Source organism: Crinia signifera, chromosome 2 (genome assembly GCF_055691185.1).
Source record: "Crinia signifera chromosome 2, ASM5569118v1, whole genome shotgun sequence".
NCBI lineage: Eukaryota > Metazoa > Chordata > Amphibia > Anura > Myobatrachidae > Crinia > Crinia signifera.
In genome coordinates, this window is record NC_139218.1 from 71,156,655 (window position 1) to 71,172,341 (window position 15,687).

At 46.9% G+C, this 15,687-nt stretch overlaps 1 protein-coding gene across 1 annotated transcript; it reads left to right on the forward strand.

Moving 5' to 3' along the window:
- Window positions 1–686: 686 nt before the first annotated feature.
- DHRS13 (dehydrogenase/reductase 13) lies at window positions 687–13,533 on the forward strand. The gene is made up of 5 exons (XM_083172350.1): window positions 687–1,116; window positions 7,109–7,227; window positions 8,998–9,121; window positions 12,267–12,578; window positions 12,805–13,533. Exons 1-5 carry the CDS (start codon window positions 987–989, stop codon window positions 13,065–13,067), a joined length of 948 nt encoding a protein of 315 aa, XP_083028476.1. The 5' UTR covers window positions 687–986; the 3' UTR covers window positions 13,068–13,533.
- Window positions 13,534–15,687: the final 2,154 nt, after the last annotated feature.

Here is a 15,687-nt window from a genome sequence, read left to right on the forward strand (position 1 = left end):
AAGCTGTGGCGAGCGTAGCGAGCCACCGAGCCCGAAGCGTGGCGAGCGAAGCGTGGCGAGCCCCGCGAGGGGACGGTATTCTGTGTCCCCTCGCGGGGCTCGCTACGCTTCGGGCTCGGTGGCTCGCTACGCTCGCCACAGGTTTATATCCAACTCCATGCCCACTTGGATAGTAGGGGTATGAAAAGGACCCCTTTTCCCATTGAATTCCATGTTAAAATGGACTCAGTCCATTTTAACATTGAATCCTATGGAAAAATCGGGTCCATCGCATCGCATGCGATATGGTCGGGTGCGATGCGATGGACCCGATTTCAAAATCGGCAGCCCAGTTACTGCATAAGTACCCCAGAAAAGTGTGGCAGCATGCTGCATGCTGTAACTTGTCATGTCAGCAATGAGCCAAAGGCAAATTGTTCTAGGATGGATAGTCTGGAAGTCACTGAATGTCCCAGGTGGAAGTAGCAATGAAAAGCAGAACCTCCATGTAATGCAAGCAGCACTCTGTGATACTCTGTAGAGGACGCAGCGGCAGTACAAAGAAGGACAAGTGGAGTATACTGTTGACAGTGACTGTGACAGTGATTGGCACAGGGCACAGGCCGGTTAGCCTATGCACAGCGCACAGGGTACAAACGCAGCAGCTGTCACGTGACGGGACTTTTGTCACTCAAAAGCCCTAGTTTGTGCCCGTTGGGCCGCCGTAGCGGATAAGTAGCAGCGTGCAGAGCGGCCCGGGCGGCTCTGTACTGTACTGTAGCAGTGAGCACTAGTTACATAATAATAAGGGATAATGTGAGGCCGCTGTCCACTGTCACACTGCTGTAGAGGGGGGAGGGCGCTGATCATCAGACACGAAGCGGCCACGCCCCGGGAGATTACAGGGCAATCTGCTGCCTGGCTGTCCTGAGTCCTGAGAGAGACGCAATCAGTCAGAGTACAAGTTCTAGGTACTGACAGCACTCTCCGGGGAAAGAGCAGGAAACATGGCGGTCACTGTCATACTTGGGCTCGGAGTATCCGTGGGGCTCTACGTCTTGATCTACTATAACTTCATCAAAGGCAGGCAATGCAAGAGTGACACCAGCCTGAAAGGGAAGACTGTCATCGTGACAGGTGAGCCTGGCACACACCTGCACAGAGAGCCTGGCACACACACGCACACCTGCAAAGAGAACCTGGCACACACACCTGCACAGAGAGCCTGGCACACACACACCTGCAAAGAGAGCCTGGGACACACACCTGCACAGAGAGCCTGGCACACACACACACACCTGCAAAGAGAGCCTGGCGCACACACACCTGCACAGAGAGCCTGGCGCACACACACCTGCACAGAGAGCCTGGCACACACACACACCTGCACAGAGAGCCTGGCGCACACACACCTGCACAGAGAGCCTGGTGCGCACGCACACACCTGCACAGAGAGCCTGGCGCGCACGCACACACCTGCACAGAGAGCCTGGCGCGCACGCACACACCTGCACAGAGAGCCTGGCGCGCATGCACACACCTGCACAGAGAGCCTGGCGCGCACGCACACACCTGCACAGAGAGCCTGGCGCGCACGCACACACCTGCACAGAGAGCCTGGCGCGCACGCACACACCTGCACAGAGAGCCTGGTGCGCACGCACACACCTGCACAGAGAGCCTGGCGGGCACGCACACACCTGCACAGAGAGCCTGGCGGGCACGCACACACCTGCACAGAGAGCCTGGTGGGCACGCACACACCTGCACAGAGAGCCTGGAGGGCACGCACACACCTGCACAGAGAGCCTGGCGGGCACGCACACACCTGCACAGAGAGCGTGGCGCCCACGCACACACCTGCAAAGAGTGCCTGGCACACACCTGCACAGAGAGCCTGGCACACACACACACACACACACACCTCTTCTCCCTCTACACCACCTCTCTGGGCACCCTCATCAGCTCCTATGGTTTTCATTACCACCTTTATGCTGATGATACCCTAATCTATCTCTCCTCCCCCGACTTATCCCCATCACTCCTGTCCAAGGTCTCCGAATGCCTCACGGCCATCTCAGCCTGGATGACCCAACGCTTCCTGAAACTAAACATGGCCATCCCCCGAACATCCCCTCTTCTCGCACTATCTCCATCAGCATTGGTGAAACCGAGATCACGTCCACCGACCAAACGCGCTGTCTCGGTGTCATCATTGACTCCTCCCTCTCTTTCACCCCCCACATTCGTGCTCTCTCACAGTCTTGCCGCTTTCACCTACGCAACATCTCACGCATCAGACCATTCCTCTCCACTGACGCGACCAAAATTCTCATTCACTCTCTTGTCTTCTCCCCCCTTGACTACTGCAACATCCTTCTCTCTGGGCTACCTCTCACCCGCCTCGCACCTCTCCAATCCATTCTTAACGCTGCTGCTAGGCTCATCTTCCTCTCCCGCCGCTCTACCTCCGCCTCCCCCTCTGTCTATCTCTTCACTGGCTCCCCATTCCTTTCCGAGTTCTCTTTAAACTCCTCACCACCACCTACAAGGCTCTCTCCTCCTCCACAGCTCCCTACCTCTCTTCACTGATCTCTATCCACACTCCCTCCCGTCCTCTTCGCTCCATCGCTGACCGCCGACTGACCTCTCACCTAGTCACCTCCTCCCACTCCCGTGTCCAAGACTTCTCTCGCGCTGCCCCCCTGCACTGGAACAACCTCCCGCCACCCATCAGGCTATCTGATTCCCTTACCTCCTTCAAGTGCTCCCTCAAAACCCACTTTTTTCGACTATCCTATCCCTCCTCCTAACCTCTTTTGATCCTCCTATCCTGCCTCTGTTCCCCTCCGTTCCTACTTATCCTCATGTATTTCGTTCGTCCACCCACCTATTTTTAGTATGTTAACTCTTATGAGTAGGGTCCTCCTTCCTCACGTACTCACCCTACCTCATTACCTCACCTGTGCTCCTGTCCTGTTCTTCCCTTCCTCTACTTCATCTTCAGTCTCCTCGACAATTTTGACACCTACTTCTGAACTGATGCTGATTTTAGTTCTACCAGCTATACCCCTATTTATACTGTATTTTTCAACACACCCTGTACGTTACCTTGTAATTTGTTTTTTTGTTTGCTATGTACGGCGCTGCGGACACTTTGCGGCGCCTTATAAATAAACGTACTACTACCTGCACAGAGAGCCTGGCACCCACGCACACACCTGCACAGAGAGCCTGGCACACACCTGCACAGAGAGCTTGGCACACACGCACACACCTGCACAGAGAGCCTGGCACACACGCACACACCTGCACAGAGAGCCTGGCACACACACACCTGCACAGAGAGCCTGGCACACACACACACCTGCACAGAGAGCCTGGCACACACACACACCTGCACAGAGAGCCTGGCACACACACACACCTGCACAGAGAGCCTGGCACACACACACCTGCACAGAGAGCCTGACACACACACCTGCACAGAGAGCCTGACACACACACACACACACACACCGGCACAGAGAGCCTGACACACACACCTGCACAGAGAGCCCGACACACACACACACACACACCTGCACAGAGAGCCTGACACACACACACCTGCACAGAGAGCCTGGCGCACACACACACACACCTTCACAGAGATCCTGACACACACACACCTGCACAGAGAGCCTGGCGCACACACACACCTGCACCGAGCGCCTGGCACGCACACACCTGCACAGAGAGTGTTTTTTCGGAATACTTCAGATTTTTTTGATTCCCTGCCCCTTTTTTTCAAACATACCTCATCCCCAATGTCCACGGCAGCCTCAGGGATACTCTTTAGCGGCATCTTTGGTCCCAGGGGTGCGTTTCAAGAGTGCGCGGGCGCGCCGGTGATGTCACCGGTGTGCTTGCGTAATGCACCTCTGGGACCGAAGATGTTGCTGAAGAGGATCCTAAAGGCCTCCAGGGATGTCAGGTGACCATCGGGGCACCACCAGGGGACCAGGTATGTATGAAAAAAATCCCTTATCCAAAATGCTTGTGGTCCCGAGCATTTCGGATAAGGGATACTCAACCTGTACTGCCTCACAGCACTGAGATCATGGGTTTGATTCACACCATTGCTCTAAAGGTGCCCATACACGTTACAATTATTGTATACAATATTTTATACAATATCGCATCTCGGTTTTGCGATAAGATGAGATCTAGTACAAAGCACTGCGGAATCTGTGTGCACTATATAAGAAACTGTTAATAAATAAAATAAATAAAATAAATAAATAGTACAAAAAGTATGTGCATACATACTTTTTGTACTAGATCTCATCTCATCGCATCGCAAAACCGAGATGCGATGAGATGCGATATTGTATACAATAATTGTAACGTGTATGGGCACCTTTACTGTGTGGAGTTTGAATATTCTCCCCGTACTTACGTGGGTTTCCTCCGTGTACTCCGTTTTCCTCCCACAATCCAAAAATATACTGGTAGGTTAATTTGCTCCCAACAAAATAACCCTACAATGAATGTGTGTGCGTGTACATGTGGTAGGGAATATAGGGGCAGATGTATTAAGCCTTAACAAGAGATAAATGCAAGGGTGATAAGGAGAGATAAACGTCCAGCCAATCGCCTGCCAACTGCCATGTTACAGGCTGTGTTTGAAAAAAGTCAGTAGGGAGCTGATTGGCTGGACGGTTACCTCTCCTTATCACACTTGAATTTATCTCTTGTTGAGGCTTAATACATCTGCCCCATAGATTGTAAGCTCCACTGGGGCAGGGACTGATGTGAATATTCAAATATTCTCTGTAAAGCGCTGCGGAATATGTGTGCGCTATATAAGAAACTGATAATAAAATAAATAAGTGATAGAATCTGATTGGTTGATATTGGCAACATCACCTCTTTTATTTTTTTAGAAACTTTAGTAAAATGATCCCCTAGTGAGGGGGTTAGTGGCGCACAAGAGGCGTGAACCCTGCACAAGACCAGGGTTGGAGACTCGGAGTTTAAGATCCGGATCAGCCCTTTCACACAGGTGAAAACCCCGTGTAATAGAGCAAATCTCAGGTTCTAAATTTTAGACCAGAGATTTGCTCTCCTGTGTGAAGGGGGTCTGACAGCAGCCTCTGAATAACCCGGTATTTCAAAAGCCGGTAATTACCGGGTCATTCGGCCGCCGCTGTCTGAAAGCATTATTAGTGTCTGGTAAAAGGGGCACACATCTGCACATGATGGCTGTCATACTTTTTAGTGGAGGGTAAGAGGGGCACACCTACAGCAGAAGGCAGGCACACTCCCAGTTATGGATGAGAGGGGCACAGACATACAGAGAAAGCCTATTACTAAAGCTTAGAAAATTTACTAAAGCTTTTAAAAATAAAGAGATTATGTTGCCCATAACAACCAACAAGATTCTGTTTTCTTGGATGCAATTGAGAAGTGATAGAATCTGATAACTTATTTTTATTTTTGGAAGTTTTAGTAAATTTACCCCTTAGTGACTGATAAAAGGAGCAAACCCAGACCTGTACATGAAGACTGTTGTCCTCCTAGTGATGGATAAGCAGGGCACACGCCAGCAATATAATTGTACTCTGCAGCACAGAAAGGGTTCTGAACATGATAACAGAGATGGGCTCTGCAGGCAGGATCAAAGGGTGTGCACCTGGAACACTGACAAGAAGGTCATTGTTCCCCTTGCCACCTTCATCAGAGGGGAGGTTTCCTGATGACATTATTAATCACCAGATATGGGCCACATAAAATCTTGTGTGATGAATAAATGTGTTTTGTAACCTAACATGCTGACCTACAAATGACCATGCAGTGTCCAATGATAGGTAATAATTTGTCATAAGAGAGGGACACAACTAGGAGGTCACATGCCCCAGGTGCTGGATGTGATACCCATATGTGAATGTAGGGAGGGGCAGATGGAGCAGAGACAAACTACTGCCTTGCCTCAGGTGACAAAATCTTCATTTTAGCCCTGCATAAGAAGATGCCACGTGAGGGGGAGGCTGGGTTATTTATGTATTGTCCTTTCTGACTTGCTAGCTGCTGAAAAGGAGAGGTATTGGTCTTGGACATGCTACATCTGCCTTTATCACGTGAAGCTCATCAGTCCTATTAAAATTCTCAGTTTTGTAGTGCTGGCCTTGAGCTGGTCATACTTCCTTACCTTTGGTGGCATTGTGCTGCTTACCCATGGTGTCCTAACAGGTTTCCCACAGAAAGTGAGGTTTAAGAGGTGGTCCTACCAAGCGACGGGTTAGAGGAGCACACCTGCAGACAAAGGCTGATTTATCTAGTTATTTTCTAGATGTAGGTAACGGGTCTAATTGAATGAATTGATGATCCTGCCAAGGTAAATGCAGTAAGTAAATATGTGGGATGCAATGCTTTTTGTTCAAGGTACAATGGTTAGTGTTGCGATTTTAAAATGGTTTGTGGGCATTTCTTGGAAGGCAGTTTACATTGGCATTATAAGGTATCATAAGCAGTTTTCCCTATCGAAGTTTTGCCTACTCTATGCAATGGTTTTTCTACATGTTGCATCGGCAGTAACCTTACATTTAGCTGATGTTAAGGGCTTGGGGGCTTTTTTTTATTATGTCTGTACCTGATCTTAATTTAGTATCTTTAAAATAATTGAGTAAGGGAGCCTACACTTGTTGCGATTTTTGTTCACTTTCTAAGCAATCTGCCTAGATCGCTTAGAAATTAAGCACAAATCACTCTTTTTGTACACCCCATAGCGATGGCTATGTGAGGTCCCACTCATCATCGCCAAATCAGATCTTGTGTGCATGCAGACACAATCTAGTTAGATCACTTAGTGTGTATGGGTGATCTAGACAATAGGAAGTTTAATGAAAATGCCTTCACTAAATCACTTAGCACAAATCTCAATGTGTGTATAGAACAAGAACAGTAGTAATCACACAGTGGAAAGACTCCTCTTGGTAGTTATGTTATTTCACCAAAAAACAACTTGTGTTCTTAAAAATCAAGCAAATTAATGATCCCCTTAATGCATTAAGGAGTAGTCTCAACACTTCTACGTGCTGTAGTTTTAAATAATGAAATGATTGTATAATGATTCTCGGTTTTACAGGAGCAAATGTAGGAATTGGGAAAATGACTGCACTAGACATGGCCAAGCGGGGAGCTCGAGTCATTCTGGCTTGTCGTGTCAAAGAAACTGGGGAGGCGGCTGCATATGATATCCGTACCGTAAGTGCTGAACTCATGGAAGCTGGTTCATTACCAGGAAGGTGTTTGCTAGTGGAATACAATGGGTGAAATGTAATAGGATGAGAGAATCAGAGAGTAAGAAAGCTCCAGGTTTTTTTTAAAGCGCCAATCATTTATACTGCAAAATCAAACCGGTTTTGTAGTGTAAATGATTGCTGCTCTAAAAAAAATGGAGATTTCATACCAAATTTCTCACTTTATAAATCCTTTTAAATTTCACCCTTTGTCTTAGCATTGTTTTGACTCAAAAATAAACTAGCCGGTTTATTTATGTTCATTTTTAAGTCTGTACCAAAGACAGCCACAGAAATAAAACCAAAATGAATAAATGCCTTACAGCTAGCAATCAAGCTTGTCCATGAAATATATTACATTGCTGTGTGCACAATAATTTAAAGTTTTATATATATATATATATATATATATATATATATAATATAAGCTTTTATTGGCCTCCATCATGACGATTCATGCCATCACCCAGTGTGGATGGGGTAGCGATTACACCGTTAACTGCAGATTGCACCACCAAGGCCCATCCGAGGAACAAAGGGTTTCCCGAAGGGTATTTAGTGAAGAAAAACTTCACTAAATTAGGAGCACTAGGCAACTATCGTTTCCCCTGCTTTGTTTACAACTATCGTTTCTGTTTATTTATTTATTTATTTGCATATTCCGTTGTGCTCTACAATAGTAGACTGTGATGAGACAAACTGGGTAACAGACAGACTTGGGGGTTAGAGGGCCCTGCTGCAAGCTTACAATCTATAGGATATATCAAACTTAAGTTAGAAGGTCTTCAGGCAATTTTACCAAGTTGGTAGCAAGGCCAGCTCAAGGGTCATTTCAGTGGAATGGCTGCAGCACAGGAGCACCATCTCTTAAGGCCCCATAGGCTACCGTGATTTGGTCCAATTTCACCCGTTCCGGACGGATGGGGTTGAGAAATCGTCCTAAATCGGATGTGTCTGATTCGGAGGACAGACCCCCTGCTGGCCGTGGGGAAGAGGGGTCGCATGGATACTTTCTGTGTTCCACCCTGGAAGGACCTGGGCAGCTTGTGGATGATCAAATGGCCATACACTGCAGATTTAAGGGGCTCAGTGCGACTTCCAAATACGCTCCCTCCGCCTCCTTGTTACTGTGTCTCATTACAATGAGCCTGCTTTACAAAGACAAATATTCTTTTTGCACTATGTTCCCTCCAATATAGAATCTGCTCTATACTTTACGAAGAACACTATCAGTTTGCTCATACATTCTGGCAGTGCAAATGTCTGCTTCACTGCTGTTCTCTTGCTTTATAATCCCATGCAACTGTCCAGACATTTCAATAAATCCAGCCATGCAGCAGGCCCAAAGCTCCTCCTGCACTGCATTGTGGGCTGTTTGTACTGTGTAGATGGCCTTTACTGTATGTAGGTGATCTGTACACTTTACATTAAAGTTATTATTTCTACAGTTGTTTATGAGCTCTGATTGATTGATGGATGGGCAATGTGTCATAGCAGTAAGTGGGCAATAGGAAAACCTGTTGATAGGATCAGGTTGGTGCAGACCATTCATATTTTGTAAGAAATTCTCCCTTATACAAAACTGTACAAAGGTCACAACTTCCTTTTAAAGTAATGTGTGTGTGCGTGTGAGAGAGATGTTTGCGTGCATTGTTCTCTGTTGTCATGCATCACATGCTGACTTCTGAAATCAAAAGGCACTCTTCACAATTCTCCCATTTATGTTTCTCAACAGATATCTGGGAACAATCAGGTGCTTTTCATGAAGCTCAACCTGGCCTCTCTGGACTCCATTAGATCATTTTGCAAAACATTCCTGAGCAGCGAGCCTCGGCTGGATATACTGATAAACAATGCAGGTGGGAGAGCACGTGCCCCTGTGTACAGCAGAACCTGTGTCTCACAGCTGGGAGAATGACTTTGCACTTTTGTATGCTACATATCCTCACAAATCACATGGGAGAGGGATTGTGTATGATGTCACCAAACTGATTTACCAGTATTCAGAATCCATGAACAAATCAAGGAAGGGTTATGTATAAATAAGTAGACTCTATCTTGTGTATTATATGAATAATATACTAAATCTGTAACTCATTAAGACATCAGGGGCGAAATGTAATAGGGTGCGTTTTTTTAGACTAAAAAAAAATCGCACCAAATCGCACCTTTAAAAATCGCGTTTTTTGCCGCGAATTCGCATATGTAATGAGATGCGAATTAGCGGCAAAAAATGCGATTTGCCGCGATTTTTAGTCATGAAAATGTGCGCATTTTCAGTCATGAAAATGTGCGCATTTTCATAAATGCGATTTTGTGCAAAAAAAAAAAAGTAAAAAAAAAAATGGCGTGGGGTCCCCCCTCCTAAGCATAACCAGCCCCGGGCTCATTGAGCCGGACCTGGTTCCAAAAATACGGGGGGACAAAAAGCATAGGGGTCCCCCGTATTTCTGAAACCAGCCCCGGACTCTTGGACCGGTCCTGGTTCCAAAAATACGGGGGACAAAAAATCTGGGGGTCCCCCGTATTTTGAAACCAGCACCGGGCTCCAACAGCCCGCGGTGTCATGCCACAGCCGGGGGACACTTTTTATACAAGGTCCCCCGGCCAAAACATGAGCACCGTGGCTGGTCAGCCTTGGACGGGGTACCTGGAGGAGTGGGGACCCCCCCAATAAAGGGGTCCCCCCCCCCCAGGCTTCACCCGTCCAGGGCTGAAGCCCGGGGCTGTCACCGGCGTCCGTGGCCAGTGGACGCCGGCCTGATAGGGTTAAATCCATCATACATATCATTACATTGCTTTTTACCGGCGAACTACAAGTGCCAGCAGACCTCCCCCGCATGCTGGGACTTGGAGAACCACAAGTCCCAGCATGCAGGGCATTAATGGGCCCGCTGGGACTTGTAGTCCACCTGTAAAAAGAATGTTTATAAAAAACACACACACAGAGAAGTACAAGTTTATTACACACACACACCTCAATTTTACACCAGCGTTACTTACCATTCCTGGATCCAGCGCTGGTCTGGCTGCTTTACAGCCGGCTCCCCCCGCACTGACAGGCAGCGGGGAGAAGCGGCTGTCTCCGTCGCTTCTAACAGCCTCTGTAGCGCTGTCCGAGTGCTACAGAGGCTGAGAGCGTGATTGGCTGAGCTACAGTATGCGTCTCCATGGAGACGCATACTGTAGCTCAGCCAATCACGCTCTCAGCCTCTGTAGCACTCGGACAGCGCTACAGAGGCTGTTAGAAGCGACGGAGACAGCCGCTTCTCCCCGCTGCCTGTCAGTTCGGGGGGAGCCGGCTGTAAAGCAGCCAGACCAGCGCTGGATCCAGGAATGGTAAGTAACGCTGGTGTAAAATTGAGGTGTGTGTGTGTAATAAACTTGTACTTCTCTGTGTGTGTGTTTTTTATAAACATTCTTTTTACAGGTGGACTACAAGTCCCAGCGGGCCCATTAATGCCCCGCATGCTGGGACTTGTGGTTCTCCAAGTCCCAGCATGCGGGGGAGGTCTGCTGGCACTTGTAGTTCGCCTGTAAAAAGCAATGTAATGATATGTATGATGGATTTAACCCTATCAGGCCGGCGTCCACTGGCCACGGACGCCGGTGACAGCCCCGGGCTTCAGCCCTGGACGGGTGAAGCCTGGGGGGGGGGGACCCCTTTATTGGGGGGGTCCCCACTCCTCCAGGTACCCCGTCCAAGGCTGACCAGCCACGGTGCTCATGTTTTGGCCGGGGGACCTTGTATAAAAAGTGTCCCCCGGCTGTGGCATGACACCGCGGGCTGTTGGAGCCCGGTGCTGGTTTCAAAATACGGGGGACCCCCAGATTTTTTGTCCCCCGTATTTTTGGAACCAGGACCGGTCCAAGAGTCCGGGGCTGGTTTCAGAAATACGGGGGACCCCTATGCTTTTTGTCCCCCCGTATTTTTGGAACCAGGTCCGGCTCAATGAGCCCGGGGCTGGTTATGCTTAGGAGGGGGGACCCCACGTCGTTTTTTTTTTTATAAAAACACTTTTACACATTTTTATTAACAGAACCATGCACAGATCTCAATGATCTGTGCATGGTTCTGTCAAATTCGCCTGTCAGAACCTGGTCTATTTTTTTTGCGATTTTTGGTAACATTGACCAAAAATCGCACCCTATTACATTTGCGAGTTGTATACTTTATAATGGGAAAACATCTGGATGCGAATTGAAATGTGACTAAAAATCGCACTTCTAAAAGTGCGATTTCGCGGTAAAAAGTGCGATTTTTTACCGCGATTTTCAACCTATTAAATGTGCGATTTTCGGAAAATGTGCGATTTCGGCCGTTTTTGACCAAAAATCGCACATTTCTAAAAAAACGCACCCTATTACATTTCGCCCTAGAAGTCTTTTCATTACTGTATACTATTATATATCTCAGGAGGTGAGGTTTAAGGCCCCTATACACTGTGTGATTTGGGCCCCGATTCTGGTGGATTGGGGTGCGAAATTGGCCCAAAATTGCATATGTATGACATTTGATCCGATGCACGGTCCCATGTGGTCGGATCTGCCGAACATAAGATCTTTTGGAATCGGACCTTTCAGCGACAAATCGCTTTTTTGCACCCATGATGCATTGTGTCCGATTCTGTACATAGGTGTGTGCCAGTGGTCCTGTAACGCTGGCACACACCTATCTGCAGGTCCCAGCAGCGTGTGGCAGGCAGGCAGGACATTAGAAAGAAAAAAACAAAAGAATTTGCAGCTGCTGACTGGCTGGCTGAGAGATCTCTCTCAGCCAATCAGTGGCCACACATTCTTTTGAATGTTTTGCATGTGAAAAAAATGGCACATCAAGTGCCAAATCGCATGTGAAGCTGCCGGGTGGCTCAAGGAGGTATTGGATGCGACTTCTCACTTCGGAGTAGTCGCATAGTGTATGAGGGCCTTCAGAACGTTGTTCTCTCTAAATCTGGCAGCTCTTGGCCAATGCAATAAAAGTAAAGATGATCTTGTTTCTTCAAGGCATTGAAGGTAAAGGGAAGACTGAAGACGGTTTCAATTTGGTTTTTGGTGTCAATCATCTAGGACATTTCCTGTTGACTCATTTGCTTTTGGATCGTCTCAAGAAGTGCAGCCCCAGCCGCATTGTCGTGCTTGCATCGCGTGCCCATAAAAGAGGAAGAATCGACTTCAAGAACCTAAATCCACCAGGTGAAACATGGAAAGAGATATTCCAGTTATACTGTGACAGTAAACTCGCCAATGTTCTGTTTGCCCGAGAGTTGGCCAACCGATTACAGGGAACTGACGTGACTTGCTATTCCGTCCATCCAGGTAAGCCCAATATTGTGGAAAGCTTTTAGAAAGTCGTATTTTGATATATAAAAAAAATACACACAATTCTTTAGTCATCATTATAAATTTTTGTTTCCTAGTGAATACTTACACACTTAATGGATGTTTTTGTAGGATCGAACGCGCAGTTCTACATTAATAATTACGGTATAGTGCTTAAAAATGAAAACAGTCGTACTTCCCATGACTTTCTTTCTCTTAACAGGTGTGGTGCTCACTAACCTGGCACGCAGCTTACCTAACTGGCTTAAGGTACTGGCTTTCCCATTTGCTTGGCTTTTTTGCCTGTCACCAAATGATGGAGCTCAGACCTCCATTTACTGTGCGGTACAAGACGGAATTGAAATGTACAGTGGCCGCTACTTTGCCAACTGCCAGGTTCAGCAGCTCCAGCCCCATGCTCGGGATGATGCAGTGGCCAGGAAACTATGGGAAGTTAGCGAGGATCTCCTGGAACTGACCAAATAAAGCTTCCCGCATATCCTCTTACCTCAGAAGTCATCCAAATGAATGTCCCCTAATGTTCATGTAATTTGGAGACACCCCTTACTGTCATGAGAACATGGACCTATGCAATTCAGTGGAAACAAGTTTTACTGATGAATTAGTGATGGTAAGCTATTTTCCAGTATTAGCACTCGGCTTGTCTGAGGAGGAACAATGCACCGGTCATACAAAGCAGCGCTTATCACAATCTATATTCTAGTCGCCTTATTCCACTGTCATTGGCAACAAATAATATCCAGTTATGTAGAACCGGAGCTGCAGTACAATAGTGTACACTCAGTGATTGATATTCTGTCACCGGCTTTCACTGTGCATGAGATTCTTGTGTACATTATTATGGTCCGTTCACATGGGGCCAATGTTTTTACTTTGCGCATGCCCACGGTGAACAAACTTGCAGGGGGGGGGGGGGGGAGGGAGGACTGGCAATTAGCATATGGCAGGCATTCCCAACCACGGTCCTCAAGGCACACCAACAGTGCAAGTTTTAGTGATATCCAGCCTTCAGCACAGATGGTTTAATCAGAATCCATCAGATACTAATTAAATCACCTGTGCTCAAGCCTGGATATCTAGAAAACCTGCACTGTTGGTGTGCCTTGAGGACCGTGGTTGGGAATGCCTGGCATATGGGAATGGCCAGCTAATGCGGCCGTGACTGACATGTGGCCCACTTCCTCCTGGACGTGAACGCATATATAAAGTTGCTCATAGCACCTTCCACATCTTTTGATGGTCACTGACCATTGAAAGATCTGGGAGGTTCCACTGACATGCGAATGGATGTTTATGTGAAACATCTATTTGCATGTCGTGCAAATGTATGCACCCTGCGAATGGTGGGCCAGCGTACCATCCTTTGCAAGGCTGGGTTTGGTGGACTCGCAAAACAACCAGAATACCCACCCAGAGTATGTTGCCCGCACAAAGTCATTCCATTTCTTATAATGAATGAAGAGACTGCGTACTTATGGATGTTGGTTTAGACCACGTTTATGGCTGTAGCATGCACTTACAGAAACAGATCCATTGAACAAAAGAGTTTACAGGATCTTGAATTTATTATAGGTTTTTTGCTTTATAAATGGACACATTCCTTTTATAATTGCAGCGCGTGGGACCTTGTTTTATTAGCTACTGGAAACTGCTCCTTTCACAGTACAAATACCTGCTCTACCTTTTGCGGTCATATCCTGTTTTTTTGTATATTTGACTCATTTCTGACCCAACAATAATAAGCAAATCTAATAGGTTTCATCATTTTTGTAATTTAAACCTCTGCTTCTTTCTCACAAAGCTAAAGTATCTATCCCTCAAAAACAGTTTGGAAATATTCACCAATTTGGTATCACAAAGTAAATGGTAGTAAGCGGACACACACTGTGATTTTTAGGTTTTAAACTATATGCAAAGTAACAATATTAGCATGCATATGGTCTAGCGCAGGGAGAGACCACTCCAGTCCCCGAGAGCTACCAACGGCTAACGTTTTCCATGTCTCCTCCCGGAATCACAAGTGCAGTATTTAGCTCCACCTGAACTGTGAACTGTTGGTAGCTCTTGAGGGCTGGAGTTGGCTACCCCTGGTCTATGAGCGTTCCCACAGATCATTAACAACCCCCCTTTCATCAGCATACAGTCAAACTGACACCACGTTTGGAGATGTACCAGGATGATGTTTCTGAACTATATCATTACCTTCAGCTTGTGTCGACCTGCCAATGTCAATCTTGGGTATGTCAACCATTTATAGCTGTCGACCTAGTCACTGTTGACTATTAGTGGTCAACCTTGTGACTGTGGACCTAGACATTGTTGACCCACTATACCATAACCGGTTCTGGGGTCCTGCCATTACCATGACACACAGAATGCTTTACTTTCAGCAATCTGCCTAATGACCACACTTGTTACCTGGCCTGGACATCTTGATTCCTTGGGTAAGTTCAGTGAATTCATGTAGATGTCCAAAGCCTATTCTCTACAAAACAGGTTTTTTTTAAATGTATTTGTAACTTAGGAAATAGTGTAAGATAAAATGGGTTATTGGACGCTTAATAAAATGAATCATTAAAAGGACACCATCACATGTCTTTTTCCTCCGTGAACTGCAAAAGTGCAGTATACAGTATGAGGTGGACTGCCTGTGATTTACATTGCATGACAAGCTATTGTAGCTCAGTACTTCACTGTAGTACACTGAAGCCGCAAGTTCTAATTAATCACAGTGACCTTGTCATCAGGACCTGATTAAGTCTTGGAGGGGCCCGGGGCACTTAAAACAGGGGGGGGGGGGGGGGCAAGGTAAAGGTATATTAGATTGTGCACCTCCCAACACGACCTATTCTAGGAGGGACAAAATGCTCTTGACCTGCAATTCCCTCATAGCACATGACGCCACCGGTGTTGAGCTATTTAATATGTAAATAAGGAATTTTACAGATGATTCCAATAATAAATGAAGAGGGAAGGCCAGGTAGAGGGGATTTTGTACCTCCTGGAATAGGTCGTGTTGGGAAGACTGACTGAGAACCTGTGGTGTATATTAAATTTAAACCACTGGAGTTTAGTTTAAAAAAAA